The 22,397-nt window shown below is 43.4% G+C and overlaps 5 protein-coding genes across 8 annotated transcripts; 3 read left to right on the top strand and 2 right to left on the bottom strand.

Moving 5' to 3' along the window:
* The first annotated feature begins 55 nt into the window (after nucleotides 1-55).
* Nucleotides 56-3,179, top strand: LOC135498778 (dynactin subunit 6-like). Its single transcript, XM_064789227.1, has 6 exons — nucleotides 56-128; nucleotides 552-722; nucleotides 1,152-1,237; nucleotides 1,767-1,957; nucleotides 2,158-2,239; nucleotides 2,558-3,179. The coding sequence occupies exons 1-6, from the start codon at nucleotides 58-60 to the stop codon at nucleotides 2,560-2,562; spliced, it is 606 nt and encodes a 201-aa protein (XP_064645297.1). The 5' UTR covers nucleotides 56-57; the 3' UTR covers nucleotides 2,563-3,179.
* A 2,273-nt stretch (nucleotides 3,180-5,452) lies between these two features.
* Nucleotides 5,453-7,985, bottom strand: LOC135498952 (uncharacterized). Of its 2 annotated transcripts, none has more exons than XM_064789510.1 (5): nucleotides 7,896-7,985; nucleotides 7,037-7,713; nucleotides 6,720-6,863; nucleotides 6,290-6,430; nucleotides 5,453-5,868 (listed from the first exon to the last, which is right to left on the bottom strand). In XM_064789510.1, exons 2-5 carry the CDS (start codon nucleotides 7,698-7,700, stop codon nucleotides 5,633-5,635), a joined length of 1,185 nt encoding a protein of 394 aa, XP_064645580.1. In that variant the 5' UTR covers nucleotides 7,701-7,713; nucleotides 7,896-7,985; the 3' UTR covers nucleotides 5,453-5,632. The 2 variants fall into 2 exon arrangements, with proteins under 2 accessions (XP_064645580.1, XP_064645579.1); XM_064789509.1 differs by having other exon boundaries at nucleotides 7,888-7,985.
* Nucleotides 7,986-8,120: 135 nt separating this feature from the next.
* LOC135498737 (uncharacterized) lies at nucleotides 8,121-15,167 on the top strand. Of its 2 annotated transcripts, none has more exons than XM_064789129.1 (12): nucleotides 8,121-8,232; nucleotides 8,464-8,753; nucleotides 8,996-9,101; nucleotides 9,398-9,655; nucleotides 10,070-10,293; nucleotides 10,460-10,668; nucleotides 11,009-11,169; nucleotides 11,587-12,137; nucleotides 12,379-12,616; nucleotides 13,302-13,483; nucleotides 13,678-13,995; nucleotides 14,578-15,167. In XM_064789129.1, the coding sequence occupies exons 2-12, from the start codon at nucleotides 8,505-8,507 to the stop codon at nucleotides 14,734-14,736; spliced, it is 2,655 nt and encodes an 884-aa protein (XP_064645199.1). In that variant the 5' UTR covers nucleotides 8,121-8,232; nucleotides 8,464-8,504; the 3' UTR covers nucleotides 14,737-15,167. The 2 variants fall into 2 exon arrangements, with proteins under 2 accessions (XP_064645199.1, XP_064645198.1); XM_064789128.1 differs by having other exon boundaries at nucleotides 8,467-8,753.
* An 848-nt stretch (nucleotides 15,168-16,015) lies between these two features.
* Nucleotides 16,016-18,813, bottom strand: LOC135499064 (G patch domain-containing protein 4-like). Its single transcript, XM_064789703.1, has 5 exons — nucleotides 18,657-18,813; nucleotides 18,124-18,197; nucleotides 17,568-17,771; nucleotides 17,205-17,356; nucleotides 16,016-16,970 (listed from the first exon to the last, which is right to left on the bottom strand). Exons 1-5 carry the CDS (start codon nucleotides 18,712-18,714, stop codon nucleotides 16,016-16,018), a joined length of 1,443 nt encoding a protein of 480 aa, XP_064645773.1. The 5' UTR covers nucleotides 18,715-18,813.
* A 57-nt stretch (nucleotides 18,814-18,870) lies between these two features.
* On the top strand, nucleotides 18,871-22,000 carry LOC135499066 (ras-related protein Rab-13-like). 2 transcript variants are annotated; one of them, XM_064789705.1, is made up of 5 exons: nucleotides 18,871-18,925; nucleotides 19,513-19,692; nucleotides 19,991-20,190; nucleotides 20,559-20,774; nucleotides 21,191-22,000. In XM_064789705.1, exons 2-5 carry the CDS (start codon nucleotides 19,563-19,565, stop codon nucleotides 21,320-21,322), a joined length of 678 nt encoding a protein of 225 aa, XP_064645775.1. In that variant the 5' UTR covers nucleotides 18,871-18,925; nucleotides 19,513-19,562; the 3' UTR covers nucleotides 21,323-22,000. The 2 variants fall into 2 exon arrangements, with proteins under 2 accessions (XP_064645775.1, XP_064645774.1); XM_064789704.1 differs by lacking the exon at nucleotides 18,871-18,925 and adding an exon at nucleotides 18,945-19,150.
* The last annotated feature ends 397 nt before the right edge of the window (nucleotides 22,001-22,397 follow it).

Below are 22,397 nucleotides of genomic sequence, written 5' to 3' on the forward strand. Positions count from 1 at the left end.
CAGACCGTTTCGCCCCAACTGTGGCAGAGACAGTAGCTCGGTAACAACCTGATGATAATGATCACTCTTAACGACGCTTGGAGATTGTGCAAATTCAAGATGTCGCTGCGAGAAGCCCCACGAAGCAGGTTCGCATCTAAATAATGCAATATTACTCATGTCTCGGCATATTTACAAACATAAGCATTGCATATGTGTAAAGAGTGCTTCAAAAGGAACGAAATGATATGCAACACTTTGGGGTTGATGCTAATCTAGGCACTGTAATTTAAGTTGAAACATGAAAAAATATACTTTCAGAATAGAAGGAACAGATTTTCGACAGGTCCCTAACTTGAGGAAAAAATGTGTATTTCTTAAATTTTTAGCTGACACCAGTATTCTAGTGCATGGGCTGGCATTGAATCAGTCTATATCCTAAAAGAATTCATCAGTCATCACTGTGGGACCCTCAGGTCAGTCCCAATTTTCAGATTTGGGGGCCGGGGGTTGGTGCTATAGTTTTATTGACAAGCCTCAAATTCAATACAATGTATTCTATAACATTTCAGCGTCAAAATTGCACAAACTGCGGTGGTCTGCTCAGAATGTGAGCTGAAAGGTGACATCACTATTGGAGCCAGGACCGTTGTGCATCCAAAAGCCAAGATTCTTGCAGAAGCTGGACCAATCATCATCGGCGAGAATAACCTTATTGAAGAGCAAGTAGAGATAACTAACAGGTAAGTGATGAGCAGCGTTCATCAGACTCCGAGGTCAAGGTCACCCAACTTCTACCGAAAACAGACTGATTGTCTAACAATCTCAAAAATTACGAAGGCGCAAGAAGAAGTGTCCCTACACATTGAACTTTCTGTTGGGAAGTTTCAAATGCCAAAAACCTCGCAGCAAAATTGGCCTACTCAAGGTGTTCTCAGCCACAACATAAAACAAAACTTCATCTTTAATGAGAATGATCACCATCCAAAACCATTCAGGCTTGTTCAAGGAATATTATCACTAAATCAAACAAACTCCGTTCTCTCATTATGTATACCAGTCACTGTAATGTAAAGATGACCAGTTTGAACCTCTAGCTCCTGCTTATACATGTAGTCACATTTAATACTCTCCTTTCTTTGTCTTATGTATATCGTCTCTCGGTTTTGCAGAGGTCCAATGCAGAGTCCAGGCTCTCCCTCGAAGAACCAGTCCGTCGTCATCATTGGTAGTAACAATGTCTTTGAAGTGGGAGCCAGTATCCTTGACTAACATTTCAATCACATGGACTAGTCAATCAATGTACCGGTACTTGAACAAATTGGACGTGTAACTGGAACTAAGATATCTCAGTAGTCAGAAAGTTGAAACAAAAACATTTCATTTCATTAGATTAGAATTAGATTAGGTAACTACAAAGTACATTGATACTTTGTAATTCATGTCGTCGTGGGGGTAATGGGGATGCCTTCCCGTCAACCAATAGACTGGTAGTGTCAGTGTATACATCAAAGACCTGTTGTATTGCAGTGTCCCTCTGACCCCATCACTGCCTGATCTAGCGCAGAGAGTTCTACTGCAGAGACAAGGAGCATTGTGGTCAGGGCGGTGTCCTCTGGCCAGTATTCCTCTCTATTCTTCATTGGGAGCAGGTACAGAGCCCCAGAGCGGTGTCCTCTAGCCAGTATTCCTCTCTATTTTCTATCAGGGAGCGGGTTTGTGCTGCGGTTTGGTCATGAGAAGATTATCCTAAGAAAGTTTCACAAATTTCCTTGACCTCTGCCAAGATTGCGAAGCAGCCAACATCGGTGACAACAACGTCTTAGAAGCAAGATGTTACGTGGGCCGCGAGACCTCACTCAGCAATGGGTGCATCATTGGGGCGATGTGCAATGTCACCAGCAAGGAGTTACTGCCGGAAAATACAGTCCTGTTTGGGTCGCAATGCCAGAGGAGAGTTCAGGCGGAGAGACCCCCAGTAAGTTCAGACTTTAAACCTCTCCCCTCATACCCCCAAAAACTTAATTGAGTCATGGAATTTGAAAGTAAATGGCCACCAATGGAAATGATGCAGAAGTTGCCTTAAAATGAGTACCAAGTATTATAATTTTTAGATGCAGTGGTACAGGACCTGTGATCAGATACTATTACTATTCAATGAGTACTTTCATATTTCAGCCCCAAACTTTACAGCTGGATTTCTTGTCCAAAATCTTACCAAACTATCATCATCTGAAGAAGACAAAGACTCACAGAAAAGGTAAACTTGCTATTATGTTGCACTTGGTTCATTTGATACATTAGTCTGACACCAAAGTCATTTTGTCCCAAAATAACTGTGGCAAACTGCTTTTGTGTCCATTATCCACAGCATGTTCCCTGGTACAACCAATCGGAACACCCTGTAAAGCCAAACAGAGGTTCATTTTGTCTGTGGCGTCGCAAGGTCTCAAGAACAAGGAAACACTCTATCGATACGCAGCCAAACATTTGTCCCAAATCAGGATAAAACGAAAAGATGTTTTACTTTCTTTTCTTGATTGAATAATGTTTCATTTTGTTTCTGCTCCACTTTCAGAGTGAAGGACCGTTGCTTATAGAAAGTGGAAATATTTATTCGATCTGGCGTAGGATTTATCGGGAGGACTGACATATTACACCATCGCTTATCTTCTTGTGGGATTGGAGGACGCTTGGTGGCTGCTGTAGATTCTTATGGACTATTAATCGCTGTCAAGTTTCTTGGTGTGAAGTGGGGGAGGATGTTCCTTTCTTTGCTTACTGCATTTACAGACATCACAGACTTTTTCCAAGTCATTTCAAATAAGAAAAACCTCTGAACGGCGGACACCTCTCTGCTCCGAATTGCGGACTGGGCGATGGCCAATTTTTGGTCCAATTCCCTCCCAATTACAGACAGTAGGCAAAAACAATGGTTTCCCATGTGCGCTTGGAGAGTCAAGTAGGCCCGACGGGTGTGATATTTGCGTAATTAATGAACGTAATTACCCCATGGCATTGTGTTTTTGTATCCTAATTAAGCCGCGGCATTTGTTTACACATCTTTTCAACTAATCATATAGGCCTATTGTGTCAAAGGACACTCATAAATCCACGCGGTTTTGTCAGTGTTGCGGCGAATATGTGTTAGTAGAGAAATTAGAAAAAATTGATTGTTAATAAAAGGTGGCTGATGGACAGAAATTATGGTGTTTTTTCACACATTATGACATGTCGAGGAGATTTTGCAATAAAAGGGGCACCTTTTACTAGAGAGATTATTGACTCTCTGAGTTCCAAAGTAGCTCACGTCATTCAACGCAACATCACAAGCAAATACCGATCAGCCAACAGGTTTAAAGTTTCTACGCTAGATGTCAACACAGAGAAAACCAAGACCTGCAAGGTGAGAACTTCAAATCCACCTATCGGATGATTTGGCATAACCTCTCTATTGCGGACACCTCTCTATTGCGGACACCTCTCTATTGCGGACACCTCTCTATTGCGGACACCTGGGCCCAGTCCTATGAGTGTCCGCAATAGAGAGGTTGTACTGTATTTCCAAACCTGAAGACCCTAGAGTCACTATGGATATTCCAGCTGGCAGAGGGAAAATTACAAGTAATTTCAAATTGATTGAATCTCAACAAAATTTTGTTTACAACTTCCTGACAGTTACACAAATATATCCTGCAAATTTCAGCTCAAAATCTCAAGTCGTTCATGATATTTTGATGTATTTCCAAACCTGAAGACCCTGGAGTCACTATGGATATTCCAGCTGGCAGAGGGAAAATTACAAGTAATTTAAAATTGATTGAATCTCAACAAAATTTTGTGTACAACTTCCTGACAGTTACACAAATATATCCTGCAAATTTCAGCTCAAAATCTCAAGTCGTTCATGATATTTTGATGTATTTCCAAACCTGAAGACCCTGGAGTCACTATGGATATTCCAGCTGGCAGAGGGAAAATTACAAGTAATTTCAAATTGATTGAATCTCAACAAAATTTTGTGTGCAACTTCCTGACAGTAACACAAATATATCCTGCAAATTTCAGCTCAAAATCACAAGTCGTTCATGATTTTTTGATGTATGTATTTCCAAACCTGAAGACCCAAGAGTCACTACGGATATTCCAGCTGGCAGAGGGAAAATTACAAGTAATTTCAAATTGATTGAATCTCAAAAAAATTTTGTTTACAATTTCCTGATAATAACACAAATGTATCTTGCAAATTTCAGCGCAGAACTTCAAGTTGTTCATAATATTTTGAAGTATTTAAAAAATGACCCTGAAGCCACTGTGGATATTCCAGCTGGCAGAGGGAAAATTACAAGTAATTTCAAATTGATTGAATCTCAACAAAATTTTGTGTAAAACTTGCGAAATTTGCAGGATATATTTGTAACTGTCAGGAAGTTGTACACAAAATTTTGTTGAGATTCAATCAATTTGAAATTTCTTGTAATTTTCCCTCTGCCAGCTGGAATATCCATAGTGACTTGAGGGTCTTCAGGTTTGGAAATACATCAAAATATCATGAACGACTTGTGATTTTGAGCTGAAATTTGCAGGATATATTTGTGTTACTGTCAGGAAGTTGCACACAAATTTTTTTTGAGATTCAATCAATTTGAAATTACTTGTAATTTTCCCTCTGCCAGCTGGAATATCCATAGTGACTATTGGGTCTTCAGGTTTGGAAATACATCAAAATATCATGAACGACTTATGATTTTGAGCTGAAATTTGCAGGATATACTTGTGTTACTATCAGAAAGTTGCACACAAAATTTTGTTGAGATTCAATCAATTTGAAATTGCTTGTAATTTTCCCTCTGCCAGCTGGAATATCCATAGTGTCTTGAGGGTCTTCAGGTTTGGAAATAGATCAAAATATCATGAACGACTTATGATTTTGAGCTGAAATTTGCAGGATATACTTGTGTTACTATCAGAAAGTTGCACACAAAATTTTGTGGAGATTCAATCAATTTGAAATAACTTGTAATTTTCCCTCTGCCAGCTGGAATATCCATAGTGTCTTAAGGGTCTTCAGGTTTGGAAATACATGTACTTATATATTCATTGAATCTGTAATTAATACTTGTATATAACGATAAATATGTATCAAAAATGACACAAATTCTTTCTTAATTCTGTCCTCTACACTGTGGCTGCCGAGTATTCCAACAAGAGTCTACAAATCAGACAACAGATGGCCTGTCCTTGAGGTTTGTGAAATTCATGAGGCCTTCCAACGCTGCTTTCTGCTGTAGACAACCTGACATGCCACCATAGGCTGCGACATTCACAGGATGCCTTCCAACACTCCTTGGGTTGTGAAATTGAGAAAGTTGTGGTACAAAGTGGTTTTGATTTAAAACCACAAACAAACTCATCAAGTTGTGTTCTACAACACAAAGTTAAGAAACACACTTTTCAAAATATCATTGATCAATTTATTGCACCATAAAATATAAATGCAGGCAAAAACAGTACACACAATTGTGCACTATCCACTGTCGTGGTCTCCTGAGGAAGTGTGCTGGGCGGAGAAGCCAACATTATGCCCCGACTTCCTCAGGATGCTGTCATGGAGTGGTAATATATCTCGTCATTGACATTTCTTCAAAACACATCACACTGCCACAATTTTAGAACCTGTGATTCTGAAATTCATCTGAGCATTCTCTTTTATCGTCTTCAAATTTTGTTTTCGTCTGTTGCCTGTTGGCGCATTCTTTTTTGGCTCTCCACCAAATGGAGGAGGGAACACAGGATGTGCTACGCGATAATGGCCCATCAGTTCCGTGTCTTTGTCCTTTTGTACGCCGCATAACCCACAAACGAAGTCGCCACTACCGACGAACGTACCTGAAAGAAGATTGAAAATCTCTTAAAGCTCGCGCAAGGGTTTCCACCATGTCATGAGTTAAAGGGACAACATTGGCGTGGAATTTAGGTGGCCAGGACGATACTGTGCCTAGTTACCACCACATGCTGTATCACACCAAGAGCTCAGGGTTTGGGTTATGAGCTCTAGTAATGATTTTTACCAGTATTTCCAGGCAGTTTTGGACATGGCAAAAAAAACTGGTGGGAAAGTGTGGGAACTGCCTCACCCAGGACACAGAGAAAAAGAGGCACCCTGGCGGTTATTCAGGTCAATTCACCAAAGTTCATGGTCATCTTCGAAGATTTCGTCAAAAGGCGACACATCGGCCCCCTTGCACCTAACCCTGGATCTGCCACAAGGCTGCTAATGGCCAGAAGATCATAACGGAGTCATCCTCACCTGCTGGTTTCTTGTCATCAGCAATGGTCGTGGATGAGGCAGGATGCATCAGCACAAAATGCATCATAAGCGCTTTTGTAGACCGTTCCGTCTTGCCGCAAAATCCACAAGTCAAAATCTCCTCTCTTCTTGAATCACTACCTGAAAGAGTGAAAGACAAAATCACAATCAGCTTCTGATAACTTCATCATTTTTCACAATGGTTGTAAAAATGATGGTTGGGATATTGTCTATTCATGAAAACTTCATGCCTTGTCTCCAGAATATATATAGAAAATTAGATAGGGTTTATTTAAATCCACCATGAAAGATTTTTGTATCTAAAAACGAACAGCCGAATTTCAGGCCATGATGGCATCTTGTAACGTCAAAACCACATGTGACGTAGCCGATGGATACCACCCGGGCCCGACACAGAAAAAAACCTCACCGTGATCTAATCTGTGTTTTTTCCCTTTTGGACGTCCGAGCTGCAATAAAGTGCCAACTCCGTGGACGTCTTTAAAATGCTCAATCAACTTGGCCATACTGTCGGCAGTCCTGTCACACAGCCCGCATGAAAACTCTGGCACATCTGAAAAACAAATTCAGTATTTTCCTGTAATTTGTCTTTTGCTTGTTATGGGGGAGCGGTTTTGGCTCACTTTGGACCAGGCAGGTAGGACAAAGTCACAACCAGAATGGTTAGAAAGTCAACTATTTCTTCTAAATGAAAATAAAAGCTTACAGCACCATCTATCAACATACCATTTTTCTCGCTAACTCTCTGCGTCAATTTTGGCTGAATTCCCTCCGGTAACTTCACAATCTTCTTCTCAATGTTCTTCTCCTCCTCCATGGCCCTCTTAATCAACTTGGCCTGCTGTGCAAATTCCGCCATGCATTTTGGAATCGCAAGCGAAGCCAATCTCCGCGCTCTTTGCGGTAAATTTGTTTTGAATGTTCCCGGTGATTTCTCAATGTCATCTCGTGATGTCTTGTTCTTAGCAAGCAAAGCAGGGTCAAGAAATTTCTTCGATGTTCTGCGTTTTTTTGGTGCGGATGCCTCGCTTGATTTCGTTTTTTGAAACACTGGCTTTTTTGGGTGTCCGCTTCTACGTTTACTTGTCAATACTTCCTCATCCGGTTGCAGTTCCGCTTCAACACAGGACATCTCCAGCTCAGGTTGTGACGAGCCAGATTTGTTTGGACTACCACTTTTGCGTTTTCTTGTTGTGGGTTCATCGTTTGATTGATGCGGCAATCTGTCATCCTTCTCGTCTCGTGGCGAAATATCCAGTGTTAAAGATTCTTGCAGCGCATCGACTTCAGTTAATACTAGGCCTATACCCTCATTTCGGTTGGACTCCTCTGTGATGTTTCCGATGTAGTCTCCTCCATCCTCTGTTGACATTTCTGGCGGTGCCGCCATTGCAGTTCGACGCCTGAAAAAGACAAAACAGAGTCATTACAATGATAAACATGTGACCACACAAAATTCAATCAGGGACAGGGTCACCGGTCAGGGAGACGATTGCAGGGATTCAATCAATCATCGATCAAAAACAACTTATTATCAAAGTTGAAGTTAGTGGTCTGTGCACTGGATACTCATTCACCTACTAACTCGATCAAATTCTCAATCTACAACTTTGGGACGTTTATAGACGACACAACTCGGAAACAAAAATCGGGAAAGACACCCTTTAAATTTTTGTCAGTGGTGCCGTCTACCGGATTTGCTACCTCGCAACCAAGGTAACTAAAATGTACATATTGTGTACATTTTGTACAACAATTGGTGTCCTGGGAACGAAGTTGAAAATGCTTGACGACTAAATGTTACAAAATGGCGGTCGGGAGACCAGCCTGACAGAACCTGAACAAAAATTCTTCGAAAAAACATAAATATCTCGGAATTGGTTCAGTAGATTTCATTGATATATCGCCTGCGTGATCTGAAGGTACAGGACTTGAATATTTGCGCAAAATTGGTGTAAAATGGCGTCGAAATTACTCTAATTCAAGCTCTAAAACTAAGCCTAAGAGCCTGGACAGTAGTAGCTCTGTACATTATGAACACTCTGTCCCTCTGTACATTATATACACATTCCTATAATTTAGCACAGAGTGTCCCGGGTATTCTGCAGTTGCTCCGAATTTTTAAATGTACAGTTACATTTGTTTTTCTTCAGCAGAAAAGCCCAACAGGAACTGAAGCACACACAGCCTAATCATGCCGATCTCTCGTGTCCCCATCCTGCATAAGTTTGGGATCATCTCGCACAGTCAGAGGCTAGAGCTGCAGGAGCGTCTTCTGAAGCAGTCGTACCTCCAAGCAGTCGGAACAAAACCAGCTGCGTCCCAAGCGAGGAACCCAATAGAAGTAACCGACGAGTTTATCAATCAGTATAACTCGTCGCGTTCGTTTGACGAGAAGGAAAAACTGGAGGAGCTGGCTCATAAGATGCTGGAGAGAATTAAGGTAAGCTTTGTCCTTGGGCAGGTAACTTACTTTGATTACGAGTCATTTGACTTTGAATGCGACGTAAAATCGAAGTTCCTTTTACATAGTGGCTTCTAATTCTAGGGCGCGCGAAACAAAAGTATTCGATGAGGATGCCGTCTGGCATCTCAGTGAAGACTTGAGATAATTTGATGGACTTTTCATCAAACGTTAAACTGGGCCAATAGAGAGGTTAAGATTAACTTCCGATCCTTTTTCAGAGGAGAGCAGGGCTTCGAGATGGTGGCAAAGGTGGCCATGTCGACCTTCCGATAGCTTGGACTGAACTATCTCAACTTGCACAGTGCAAGGGGGTCATACAGGAAGGTAGGTCAAAGAAGACTCTCCGTGCTCGTCAATGGATTCTTCTTCTGCCTTGGCTTTTGAAATTTACTAGATGAGCACTAGACAGTCTGTTTTCGGTAACCAAGTTGGCTGTCCTAGAGAGATGTTCCATAGACCACCAGAGCTTGTGTTCAGAATAGTGTCCTTTGGCAAGTATACCTCTCTATTCGTCAATAAGGAGGAGGTCTGAAGCACCCGGCACTGGCTGCAGACTGATGCGGTGGACCGGCCCTACAGGTGTCCCTAACGGGGAAGTTCTAGTGCACTATCTTTTGCAGACTGTCTTGATGTTCTCATCAGCTCCCTGGACCAAGCTCCCCTCGCAAAAGCGCACATCCCGGCCCTATTCTACCTGGCAGAGACCTGTCTATACTGGCTGAGAACCGATGCCGTCAACCAACCGTATCTGAGGACCGGTGAGATCAAACTGTTGAAGATGGGCCAGTTAGTATTTACACGATTGTTTTACCACCACATGGCAGGACAGCTTCAGGGGCAGAATGATTTCAAGGGCAGGCTGTTCACGTACCTGGACGGTAAGTAATGGCCCTCCCCTAGGTTTCTACTCAGCAATTTTTGTACCTGTACAAGTATTCCAAAATGACTCCCCTATCTCGGAGATCGTCAACAAAATCTTGGCTCCCCTATCTTGGGAACTTAGTGAGTGACAGTTCTGCTTGCTTATTATGTTTGTGACTGGGGGTGGGGGGGTCGGGGTAATGTATTTTAGCTCTTCGGTATTGCTAGTATTACACAGCTCAAAATCATGACAAATCTATAAGATAGTAAACAAGTTTCATCAGCAGAGAGAAGGGAGGTTCATACCCCCTTCTTCTTCCAGTTAGGAGGGGTATTTGTGACACCCCTGTCTTCGCCGTCCTACCTACTGGCAGAAACCCTGAGAGGCGACGCAATCATCTGACTGACATATCCATCGTATACTTCCACAGGTTTTGCTGAATGTCAAGAAGCGTACAACCCTTACCCAAATGCCTTGCTCTCACTTCGATACATCAACGAGGTCGGCAAGATTGTCATCGGTGACGCCAATATCGAACCTGGTGAAATCAAAGAAGGAGACGCGCTCGACAAACAGAGTTTGATTGAAAGTCTTCACAGCAGTAAGGAACGCAGGAGCTCCACTAAAAATAGCACATCTGTGAACACTGCCAAGGTATGTCTGGTAAAGTCAACTCACTTCTTACTCACTTAGGGCCTGGACAGTGGATTAACCCTCTTCTTTGTAGTATAGTTCGGCAATTCTGCTTAAACGAATGATCTTATGATTTGGTTTCAAAAATATGTTGGTAATTAACCAGATATATCTGACTTAATTTCAGGACCAATTCCGGGAGGTGTCAGCAAATTATGAACCAACCACTGCACAGACTTCCAAAAGTGGTGCGCTGAGTTCGAGCGTCCATGATCTGAGCCCGACGCTATGGCACACCCTCGATGTGTGGCGGTGCAGTAATAGTCTCGGTGGGGGATTGGATGAGGCTGTGTACGCCATGTCACAGTGTGGGAAGGGCATGGCTCAGGAGAACTGGTAAGTGGCAGTTTGTGTCAAGGTTACCTACTGCAAGGGCTGATCTGGGGTTCAGACTCGACCCCATCCCCCCACGATTTGCGTCACGCATGTGTGCAGTGGCATACCCTCAATGTTTGATGGGCTGAAGCACCTTTGTTTGTTAAGAGTTGAAGGCGAAAGAAGGAGAAGTCACCAACCCAATCTGGATTTGAAGTTTCTATTTTGATTTTGAAGATATTTCAGTGATCTCTATTGTTGTCTAGTGGGATTGATCGTGGTCTGTTGATTGATTTACGGCTTCAACGATTTCCTCTTGCCCTCCTCAGAAAATATAAACAACAATAAAATCATTTTTCAGGGTGGATGCAATGTGCGCGTTAAGCGTCTTGGCCGAGGCCGCGAAGACAAACCTGTATGTTCTGAAGGCGATGCAGAATCTTGCCCGGGGGATGAAGCTCCAGTCGCCCAAACCGTCGTTACCGCGGCAACAGTCGACGCACTATGAGACCATCACCACAGGTATGGAGGAAACCGCACTATTTTCAGAAAATTTTTAAAAATTTTTTCTTCAGATATCATTGTCAAGAGCTCCCTGAACCATGTTTTAAATGAAAGCCGTACCAATGCAGTGCGGAGGTCAGTCAGTGGTTGAATTGTCAGGCTTTTTCTTTGGAATATTTTGTCTACTGATCTCTGGACGTTTCACTCAACGTTTCACTCTCTGCAGAGAATGCCTTGCTTTCAATCCGTGCACTGGGGGGTATGGGTATATTCAGTTGAAGATCCAAATGCACATCACGAACATTCCCAAGACAACATAATTGGCTTATGCATGAAAAACAAGAAAAAACAGTGGCAGGTCCAACGCTTTCAAATCGTGTAGACCAGGGAAACACTGGCTCATTTTCCTAGCTGACCTTGACCTTTCTACTGCAGGTTACACAGAGGAAAACATCAGCGTCTGCTCAGATGTCTCCGTTGCTTCTCAAACAAGCCACCAGTCGCTGAGCGACATCTATGAACGCACGGAAGAGGATACGAATTCCGTCAAAGATTCGTTGACATCGGAAAGAGCTGTGTCGGGAAAATCGCAGAAATCGGGATCACAGAAATCCCGGGAATTGTCAGTGACGTCTGAAGCTCAAGCGGATATCGGTCTTGAAAGTGTTGAAAAGTTTGTGGAAGAGACTAAAGAGGGGGCAGTTAGAGCAGACGATAATAAACTTTTGGCACCAGACGGCAATCTTGGCTCACGATCGAAAGAGGTTTCATTCGATGTTAATTTGACTGACGGTGAAAAGGATATTTCGTCAAAACAGGGCGATCAGCTTGGCGAGATTGGGAATGTGGGATCAGGGAAAATTGAAGGTCAAGGGTCGGTTTACGACGGTCTGCCGGGGACTGGCTTGAATGCCGAGGCCGGGACGGATCTACCGAGCGGACGAGTGTCACAGGCCAGCAGTGTACCAACTTATACCAACACCCCTGTAAGTATATTCAGTTGAACAGCTGAACTGTTTTAACCCCTCAGCAACTGACATGAGTCGTATTGTTGTCATTTTTTGCATCTGTCTGTCTGTCCACACCTCGGCTTTAACTTGCGACTTCTTGAAGATTTTCTTTCGGTATGCGATGTCATGTCTTTCATATCAGTAGACGCTGTTGACTGACCTAAAATTTCATGTAGAAAGGCATTTCTCATTATCTTTAGCGTGCAATCCGTTTCAGTTTCCCAACATTTACGGCCTCCATGGCTGGCACTGGGAGGTCGGAATCTCCTACACCGAGCTGATGGCCGACATCGTCCTACACGGTAAAACCTCAAACCTTCAAAAGAGGGCGCTGGTCGGGAACAATACGGAATATGACGGGATTCACAAGAGGGAAACGTTCAAACATCCGATGAAAAGTGCAGGGCTTCTGGATTTGGTGAATTTCAAGGCTGCTAAGGAGTCAGATGATAACAGTAAGTACCGATTTTGGATCTTCCTCTTCTTCTTCTTTTGCATTCAGAATTTTTGAGATGCACGCCACAGTCGGTCTGTTTTCGGTAACGATGTCGGCTGTCCTAAAGAGTTCTGCTACAGAGGCCCAGAGCTTTGTGATCAGGGTGGTGTCCTTTGGTCAGTATTCCTCTCTATTCTTCATCAGGGAGCAGGTCTGAAGCCACAGAGCCCCAGAGCTTTGTGGTCAGGGTGGTGTCCTTTGGCCAGTATTCCTCTCTATTCTTCATTGGGAGCAGGTCTGAAGCCACAGAGCCCAGAGCTTTGTGGTCAGGGTGGTGTCCTTTGGGCAGTATTCCTCTCTATTCTTCATAAGAGAGCAGGTCTGAAGCCCCAGAGCCCCAGAGCTTTGTGGTCAGGGTGGTGTCCTTTGGGCAGTATTCCTCTCTATTCTTCATAAGAGAGCAGGTCTGAAGCCACAGAGCCCCAGAGCTTTGAGGCCAGGATGGTGTCCTTTGGCCAGCAATCCTCTCTATTCTTCATTGGGAGCAGGTCTAGAGCACATGAGCTGGAGTCTGATCTCAAGCTCCACATTCATATTAAGCCAGAAGTTCCGCTATGAATTTTCTGCATTGGAGATGCTGGTTTAAATGTAACCACTATCGTTATTTCCCCATAGTATAGTATTTACTTGCTTCCAATGTTTAGGTCCTAACGACTGGAGTTGGCGCATCCGTTACACAGCTCTTCAGGGCCTGGTGAAGATCTGCAGATGTTGTGCCGGAGATAAGAATAAGGATGGCATCCGCACGGTTGCTTGGACGGCTCTGATGCGTGCTCAGAGCGTGGAGGTGGACGACAGGGTGTTGGAGGCATTGAAGGTCGGACAGGTCAGTATTAGAAGGCTGGTTTTGTCATCGTGTAACTGAGGGTATTTTGGGATTCACACTGTGACTTTGGATGGCCCTGATGTGGGCTCAGAGTGTTGACGCTGGGTGGATGATGGGTTGTTAGTGACAAAACTTGACTTGAACAACTGGGCCCTGATTTCTCTCTGTCACCAATCGGATATTTTATTCTACAGGTAGATGCAAACATTGAGAATCTGATATCAAAACATCTCACCGTGACCCAGAGTGCCATCGGTGCAAAAATCGCAGCCGCACTCGCGAAGATGTACCTGCCTCCCCTCCCCCCACCGGTCGAGACTAAATCCACGACTCCTCAGCGAGTGAGGCCGAAACTCTCCACGCAAACTCCGTCCACGAAAGCGCAGCAGAAGAAACAGCCGTTGAGGACGACGTTAAAGGAGGAGTTGATGCTGGCGTCCGTTAATCAGGAAAGACCTGCCGACTATAATACTAGGACTGGGTTTGATTTGAAGAGGATGGTTGAAGACCAGGTACGGAACTAAAATCATAACTGTTTTTGCGGCTGTCATTGTGACCATCATTTGATTTAACATAAAATTCCTTTTCACTATACTGACTTGTTCAAGGTGCCATCCTTGATGCCATTTCGAAGCATCTTGGGTCTTCTTGTCGTTGTGGGGCAGCCATTTTATAGGCATTGACACACCATACTGTAGCGTAGCAAGTTAAAGTTAGCTTTTGAAAACGTCTGGGCCCGGTTGTTCAAAGCTTAGCGGCAGCTTAGCGGAACCGCCAACTTTAGCGGTGAGATAGCGGCAGCTTAACCTAACGGTGCTTCCAACAACCCAAACTTAGCGGCTTCTAAGATAGCGGTGAGATAGCGGCCGCTAAAGCACCGCTAAGACTTAGCGGTGCTTTGAACAACCGGGCCCTGATGTCAACCCTTACAGCAAACTAAATTCAAATATTGCTCAAATCTCGGGAAAACCAGGACCAGCTTTGCAGCTTCCAGTTGACTCCATTATAGCTCTGGTAAAAGTCTATTGGGTACATTGGGATTGCTGGGTGGCCTATCCGTTGCGTTTTTTCTGACCATCCTTTCTATTTTTCAGTGGCGCAAAGAGCTCCAGTCACACCTCGAAGAGGAGGAGAAGGATCGAATCAAGGGTCTGGCGCTGGAGCAGAAGGCAGATGAGGAGGCCGCCAGACAGCGTGAGATTAAAAAGATGGAGAAACTAAAGGGGAAGGCTTCGCGGGTACCTGTCACTTAGAATATTATAAATGAACGTTAAAGACATTTGGGAAACATTACGCCAATTCTTTTAGCTTCGAATTGCGTGTTTAGGCCTCTCGAGAAAAATATCGTGCACATTCCTTTACCGGTAGGAGGACTTCCTGACTTTTGACATAATGATTGAAGACCATCTATCAAAATCTGTGATAGGTTTTTAAAAGTGTATTTCTGTGTGATAAGTTCTTTTTGTTGGCATTAAGTCCAACCTTTTTGGACTCTAACTATATCCGTCTGTTGGCTGATGATAAGCAGATGAGGGGAGGGTGGGGTGGGGTTAAGCTAAGGGGCTTGTTTGGATCAATCTGTCATAAGATGAGAAAGAAAGTCACTGTGATATTTCATTTATGCTGCATTATAATGTTAATGACTATGATCAGTTATGTGTATAGAAGAGAAGTATGATATTATAAGAATAAAGTTGATTTGAAAAGATATGTTTGTTTTTGAGACCATAGATTTTATGATCTATGGATGAGTTTGTCCTTGTGTCGTTTGGAGACAGTTGGCCACCTGAAGGCCAATTGCAAGAAGACGGTTTTCCCCTTCAAGGACCAGTTCCAGCTAGCTCGTTGCTGCAGCAATCGATTCCCTGTGTTGAGGTTGTCCTCATGTCTTTAGGAGACTGTTGTCCCAAAGAAGACGACCCACTTGAGAGGCAGAGGAGGTCGTCCTCGCTTTCAAGGAGAGATCTCACGGAGCAGTTTCTAGCTGACAGGAATCCTATCTCCTTTCTGTTACTCCTCGACCCATAAGTTGTGCTCACACCCCAATATGGACAAGAAGAGAAGACTCTGACTGTCCCAATATGGAAACTATCAATCAATCTCGTCCCTACCCTAGACTCTGGAGTTGACCTCACTCCCAATACAGAGGTGACTTGGACTGTCTGAAGGAATATTAGACAGTTTATGATTGGGACACTTGTCACAAGTGATAGGTGTAGCAGTACTCGTGCTCCCAGAGTTCTCTACAGGGTTATCTCAAGGCAGGGCGGTACTCTACATATTCAAGTAGTTTTGCAAGTGTGCACCACAAGGTAGTGTGGCCAGCTAGTTAGCGGAGGTTGGCCCAATAGAAACCCTTTACAAAATTCTAGAGCAAGGTAGGGTGGCTCGTCTAAAGTAGGGTGGGACGCCCTGACAAATGGCCTAGTGGAGAACACCAACTCCACCTCATGTAGAGTGTACTCCGAGAATTGCCATCTTCCCTAACAAAAAAAACATCACCGACAAAGCTAATTTTCATGGAACACATTTTTATTTCTTCAACTTTTTCTTCTTAGATTTCTTCACACCACAATCCACATCAACTTCACCCTTAATCGATTTCTTTTTCTTTTTCTTACGCTTAACATCTTCCACATCTGAACCTACCCCTTCATCTTCCCCTGCATTATCCACCTTCCTTTTTCTCTTAGGCTTCTTTATACAATCCCCATCACCCAAGTCACCATTTTCTATTCCATTGCCTATAATCTTTTTGTCTTTTTTCGACTTTTTTTGAGCTACTACAGTCAAAACTTCCTCAGAATCAGTCGGACTTTTTCGTCTCGACTTTTTCTTACCAGACAAATTACAATCCTGTTCCGTATCAACAGTTTCTAATTCCCCATCACAACCAGACTTATCCTTCCTTTTCACCTTCTTAGACTTTTTCTCACAATCTACCACATCATCCATCACAACTTCCTCAACATTTCTACTTCCATTCTTCTTCTTCTTCTTGGTAACAACCTCAGTCACACTATCAACACCAGGTTTTTCCATTTCTAAAGTTTCATTCCTTTTAGATTTCTTTCGTTTCCTGTCCTTGGCCACAACACCATTCTCATTCACCACATCCGAACCATCTCCAGATTTCCTCAACTTCTTTCGACCTTTTATCACAGATAAACCAGCATCACTCTCACAAGACCCGGAACTATTCAACCCCCCATCATCGGACAACTTTAGACCAGATTTATTCGATTTCAAATCAACAGCTTCGTCTTCCGATTCCGAATCTGACGAACTAGATTCTGATTCGTAGCAGTTCTTCATCTTTTTTGTTTTCCCGCGTATCACCGCCGAACTGGTGTTCCCGTATCGTTCCCGCTTCGCCTCCTTTTCCCGCTGTTCATGCAGTGTTTTTCTCATCCGTTTCAGGAGGTCTTGCTCCGATTTCTCGACGCGTGAAAGTTTGCCGTTGGCCCCCAGACCGTGCCTCGCACCCCTGGAAAAGGAACGATGTCTTACTTCAGGAAGGAGCAAAACGGCATAGAAAGGATGGTGGAATGCCGATTTTAGAACTTGTTTGATTCATCTAGAGGTTAGGTAGTCATGACAACATTGGCAGCATCAGAACAGAGTGCTCATCAAGAGCTGGCAATGGAAAATGCAATGGCTACAGATGAACTAAGCCCGGCAAAATGGGGAATTGAGAAAAGCCAGGGCACCATCTACTTACTTATGAGCTGTCCTACCCCCACACAGTCTAAACATCTCTTCGTCTGTTCGTTTAGACGACCTGTCCAAGTTCTCCTCCTCTGAACTTTCTGATGTCTCATCCGCCTCGGTTTGCCGCTTCTCTTCGATGCCGTCTTTCATCACTGTGCTCGACTTAAAAAAAACAAGAGCAGTCTTGAATCGAGAAATGGTAAATGGTAGATCATCACCTGTTGCTTCTTGTTAAACTGGGTGATGTTGTCAGTCTGGGGTTGTAACCACTGTTTTCCTCAGTCCATTCCTCGGCATGACGCACCTGCATGATGGACCAAGGTGAGGCGTGCATAGATCGTGACATCTCATTTCAGTTTTTTCATCACCTCACCTTGACGAATCTTCCATACAGCAGTGACTTGCTATTCAGCATCTTCTGTGTGTCAGGTCTCTTGCTGCTCAACGGGCCCGACTCCTCCGCCATCTTGACGCTGATTCCTGCCTCCGTGTCGTCCACCTTGATGTTACTGGCCGCCTTATTGAAGGCGTGATCCCACCAGCGGAACGTGAACTCATCACCAGCATTGTGGCCAACCTGGAATAATAATAAGTTGAACAGATGTTTTAGGTTTTTTACAGTGTTCGTTATTTTTTGAATACCAGGATTTGTTTTACGAAAGTACCGGGGCTACTTTGTCACGTTCTCTGTACATTCACTAGTCAATGAGATCCAGTAGAATCTCTCTATCAAGGACACCCTCTGGACTGACAATTGCTGTCTTTAATAGAGAGGTTTCGTGATTACAGAGGTGGGTACAAACTGTGTTCTAGCCAGGCGCCTTGTATTAGAGATAGTTTTGAAGAAAAGAGTATATCATCAGGCAGAAGCAGAATGGGTATGGGTGGTGGCGCTTTACTAAATAAACCTGGAAGAAACACTAACTTACCCCCTTGTTGTCAGTCTTGATCTTGACTTTGATTGCTTCTGTGATTCCACTTTCTTGACGACCAAGGCCAGAACCTGAAGGAGCAGAAATGCATTGGGTGATATGAATAGATTAGCAAATGCTTAATCTCTATGTACATTTAGTGATTTACACTATGACTAGGGCTAGGCCTTTCGGTACAAAACTGAAGTAAAAGCATTGCTAGTCTTATTTTAAAAGCAGAATTCATGAGTTGATAGGCCCTTGCCATATTCATGTTGTAGTTGTACACACTGGCGAGGGTAGGTCTAATGACATAGGCCTACCGACTACAAGTACACACAAAAACATCATTCATATTCATCCGGCAAAAGAACAACAATATCCAATGCAAGAACGATGAAGCCACACTTGTCCGAAAATGAATTCTCACAGTACATGGCCTCTGAACGCAAGGTCCACAAAGTCTCATTAATCTAGTTTTCTAGGAAAAGGTGCAGTAATACTCCTATTATTATTTTACAAATTTTGGTATCATTTTGAGAAGTACTTACCCTCCGTCCATCCACTTTTCTCCAGCTGTGCACGTGCAAATCCCAAACCGGTCGCCATGATTCACACAATTTTGACACTAGAGGCGCTGATTTCGTTCCTTACAACCAGTCATACTCCAATTGTCGCGCCTCACTCGAGCTACTGTCTCTGCCGCAGTTGGGGCGAAATGGTTAGGGAGCGAAACGGCCTGATACCTTTCGACCATTCTCCAAGCGTCGTCGATGGTGGTCATCGTTGCCAAGCCTGTCTCACTCGACCTACAGACTATGTAAGGCTATTACCATTCTCTCAGACGTCATAGATATTAACTCACTGTGCATAATTTTCCACTCGGCATTCCCCTGGCTGAAAGTGCAGTACATTTTCGTGTACAAATTTCAGCGGATGAGTGCCGAGTGACTACAAACCAGGAAGTGATTTTCTGCTTGCAATTTTCCGTCTAAAAACCTTTATAAATGTGTTATTATGGCCGAATTCAATTGAATTATATCAGGTACTTTGACAGCATTAAATCTTTATACTTGGTTCTTTCTAAGGAACCATAACTAATATGTTGTCACCTTGGGCAAGTCACTTTTAACATAATTTGTCATATTTTTTTCTTTTCTTCCAGCCTAGCCTAGCCTATTTAGCCCTTATAGTTTAATGTTAACATTTTCATGCCTATGTCTTCAGAAGAAAGGGTTTAAATCCACCGTGAAAGAAATTCCGCTTGTTAAAGCGTATAGAGGAATTTTGCGCTATGGCGTGGGTGTGGGTGAAGGCGGGTGTTGCCCACGGACATAGCAAAAACATCTTTCAGAACGTCGGCTCTTACCGTCAATATATGATTCTAAAGCGATTCTTCTTTTTCAGAGTCGTATTTCCTCCCTTCCATTTTTAAACCCTCCACACTGCCAGAAAAGATGAATTCTCAAAAAGATTTTGATGTGAAGTACAAGGTGCTGCTGATTGGAGAATCAAAAGTCGGGAAAACGTCCCTCATTCGCTGTCTCATGGGCGATAATTTCAACAGCAGCTTGATGTCAACTTATGGTGCGTATATTGATGGACAGTTCAGCTTTAAACATCATATTTAAAGTTTACCTGTTCAGCTTAGAATTGTCGCAGTTGAGCTTGTTGCGTAAAAAGTTGAAATTTGTTAATTGAATTTGAAAATTTTCATTGCGTAACGCACTGAATATATTCGTCAACTCTGCTGTTGTTTAGACAGATATACAAATACTATACATACCAAGTTTCAGCTAAGTTGCATGCATAACTGACCACGGCATTGTGTATAACTGCATTCCTATTACCCCCGTGAATTTCACAGTGAATTTCTCCCTTCAAGGCATAGACTTCGTGAAAAAGATCTTTGAAATCGATGGTGCGCGAGTGATGCTGGAAATATGGGACACTGCCGGACAGGAACGATTCCGCACAATCACCAAGTTCCATTTCCGCGGAACGCGAGGTTTACTCATCGTGTACGATATCACGCAGAAGTCGTCGTTTGACAAGTTGACGTATTGGATGCAGAGTATTGATAAGGTGGGTGTACAGTCTCTATTGAGGACACCGTCAGGACTGACAAGTGCTGTCCTTAATAGAGAGGTGTCCTGATTAGAGAGGTCAAATTGAATGGAAACAACCAATTTGGGACCAAAACTAGTGTCCTTAATAGGGAGGTTGTCCTTGATAGAGAGGTTGTCCTTAATAGAGAGGTTGTCCTTAATAGAGAGGTTGTCCTTAATAGAGAGGTGTCTGCTAAGGGAGGTTCCACTGTATATGCATATCTGTCTTCACTACGGTTATGCTGGGATTCAATTTGGTACGTATATATTGGAGATTTTCAAATTCATTTACAATTTTCAAATTTTGAACTACAGTAAGGCCTTTAAGTTGCATTCTTTTTCCAGGAAATCGACGCAGACGAACCGCCGCCGAAACTCATCATCGGCAACAAGTCGGACCTGGAAGAGATGCGACAGGTACCGTACGTATCAGGCGAGCAGATCGCGCGGGAGAATTTCGAGCGTGGCTTCGAGGAGACGAGTGCCAAGGAAAATAAGAACGTGCATCAAGTGTTTGAGCGACTGGCGGAGATTCTCGTTGACACGTATAACCCGTCTTTGGTAAGGGGGCAGATCAGTGGAACCTCCCTCAGCGAACACCTCTCTATTAAGGACAACCTCTCTATTAAGGACACCATCTCAATAAAGGACACTGCATTTGGTTCTAAATTGGTCAATTCCATTGAATTCGACCTCAGTGATCATGTGTCCTCTCTATTAAGGACAGCATTTTTCAGTCCTTAGGGTATCCTTAATAGAGAGGTTCTACTGTAGATCTGAAAGTCTGTTGGATGAGACAAAAAGCCAGGGTCACTTCTACTACCCGAGTGCCTATGTGCCGGCAAGTAAAAGATATCACCTAGGGCATAAGAGTGTAACCTGCAAGTGGTGGCCTAGTATCGCAATTCGAAAAACTGACTGACTAGAGATACTTCCTGAATACGTCCCAAGATAATGATGAGGCTTTTCTCTTTCAGATGAACATGTATAAGAAGAACCCAGACGGCCCTCAGAGACAGGACAAGGCGTTCGAGAGGAAGCAGAGTATTAAACTGGACCCAAACAGTATCAAACAAGTGAAACAGAAGGAGAAGTCATGCTGCAGTTAACACTGATATTTGTGATCTCAACTCTTACCACACCTGTACTCTAGCTAGTATCACTGGCCAACACCTGGTATACATGCTTCCCGAAATTGGTGGCTTGCATAGGAACTAACTTTTTCCCCCTTGTCCGTCATTGAAGGCATTCAAATGTGTTGGTCAACCATGACTATCTCCTTTGTCCCTCCACCATAAGGCCTAGTTTCCCCTTATGACATCACTATTTCGGACACTCGGCGCCCCATTTCTGGAAAGGTGTATAGACCTGGTGGCTGGATTCCCTCAGTTTTGCAGGCACCTGGGGGCCCTGCACACTGGAGATATTCATCACGTGCGGTGATCACCAGGTCCCTGCAACAATCTCAGTGCAGCACTCCAGTCATTTGTGATTTACCAGTATTGAATTGATAACGATTTCTTAATAATTGTAACCCAGGGTTTTCGTAGAACTATATATTTTTGTATATTTTACTTATATATCAGGAAACTGCTAATCTTGCCTGTCATCAAAGGTCGTCTTGTTTTGACTGCTTTGAATCAGAGAGTGATCATAAGGTGCTAATTTCTCTTACTTAATTTGTTAAGATTGGTCTCAGCTGTTGATGTGATAATCAGACTTAATAAATTTACATTCCATATTTACATAAACAGGTATTGTTGTTTTGATATTCCATTGAAGTCCATTGAAGAGTAGCCTGAGACAGTTGTTTCATGGGTCACACAGGTCGACCATCTGGCCAAGGAAGGAAGCCAACTACACCAGAGCGACCTGTCCCTAACATATAAGGAGGCAAAAACCAATATCAAAGCTGCCTACTGGACCAAGTGGAAGGAAGAGCACGAGGGATATGATGCTAATGACAATTACAACAAACTCACCAGAAGAGGCCAGGTCATCATATTCCGACTGCGAACCGGCCACAGCAGGTTACGCCATCACCTGTTTACAAAATTACGGATCGGAGACAACGACTTGTGCCCATGTGCCACGGAACCGATGACCGTGGCACACATCCTGACAAGATGTGCGAGATTGGCAGCTCTGAGAAAAGACATCTGGCCAGAAGGTACCAGCCTACAA

The sequence above is a fragment of the Lineus longissimus genome, chromosome 14, assembly GCF_910592395.1.
Source record: "Lineus longissimus chromosome 14, tnLinLong1.2, whole genome shotgun sequence".
In the NCBI taxonomy this organism is placed as follows: domain Eukaryota; kingdom Metazoa; phylum Nemertea; class Pilidiophora; order Heteronemertea; family Lineidae; genus Lineus; species Lineus longissimus.

Excerpts from the sequence above, each read along its gene's own strand:
- LOC135498778 (XM_064789227.1), top strand. The coding sequence starts at position 58 with ATGATCACTCTTAACGACGCTTGGAGATTGTGCAAATTCAAGATGTCG. Across the intron at positions 129-551 it reads CGAGAAGCCCCACGAAGCAG|CGTCAAAATTGCACAAACTG; the intron begins GTTCGCATCTAA and ends ATAACATTTCAG. Across the intron at positions 1,238-1,766 it reads TGTCTTTGAAGTGGGAGCCA|ATTGCGAAGCAGCCAACATC; the intron begins GTATCCTTGACT and ends ACCTCTGCCAAG.
- LOC135498952 (XM_064789510.1), bottom strand. The coding sequence starts at position 7,700 with ATGGCGGCACCGCCAGAAATGTCAACAGAGGATGGAGGAGACTACATC. Across the intron at positions 6,864-7,036 it reads GAGAGTTAGCGAGAAAAATG|ATGTGCCAGAGTTTTCATGC; the intron begins GTATGTTGATAG and ends TTTGTTTTTCAG. Across the intron at positions 6,431-6,719 it reads AAAACACAGATTAGATCACG|GTAGTGATTCAAGAAGAGAG; the intron begins GTGAGGTTTTTT and ends TCACTCTTTCAG.
- LOC135498737 (XM_064789129.1), top strand. The coding sequence starts at position 8,505 with ATGCCGATCTCTCGTGTCCCCATCCTGCATAAGTTTGGGATCATCTCG. Across the intron at positions 12,138-12,378 it reads CAACTTATACCAACACCCCT|TTTCCCAACATTTACGGCCT; the intron begins GTAAGTATATTC and ends AATCCGTTTCAG. Across the intron at positions 13,996-14,577 it reads AGAGGATGGTTGAAGACCAG|TGGCGCAAAGAGCTCCAGTC; the intron begins GTACGGAACTAA and ends TCTATTTTTCAG.
- LOC135499064 (XM_064789703.1), bottom strand. The coding sequence starts at position 18,714 with ATGGCGACCGGTTTGGGATTTGCACGTGCACAGCTGGAGAAAAGTGGA. Across the intron at positions 18,198-18,656 it reads GAAAAGTGGATGGACGGAGG|GTTCTGGCCTTGGTCGTCAA; the intron begins GTAAGTACTTCT and ends CTGCTCCTTCAG. Across the intron at positions 16,971-17,204 it reads GGGGGTAGGACAGCTCATAA|GGGTGCGAGGCACGGTCTGG; the intron begins GTAAGTAGATGG and ends TTCCTTTTCCAG.
- LOC135499066 (XM_064789705.1), top strand. The coding sequence starts at position 19,563 with ATGAATTCTCAAAAAGATTTTGATGTGAAGTACAAGGTGCTGCTGATT. Across the intron at positions 19,693-19,990 it reads CAGCTTGATGTCAACTTATG|GCATAGACTTCGTGAAAAAG; the intron begins GTGCGTATATTG and ends TCTCCCTTCAAG. Across the intron at positions 20,191-20,558 it reads GGATGCAGAGTATTGATAAG|GAAATCGACGCAGACGAACC; the intron begins GTGGGTGTACAG and ends TTCTTTTTCCAG.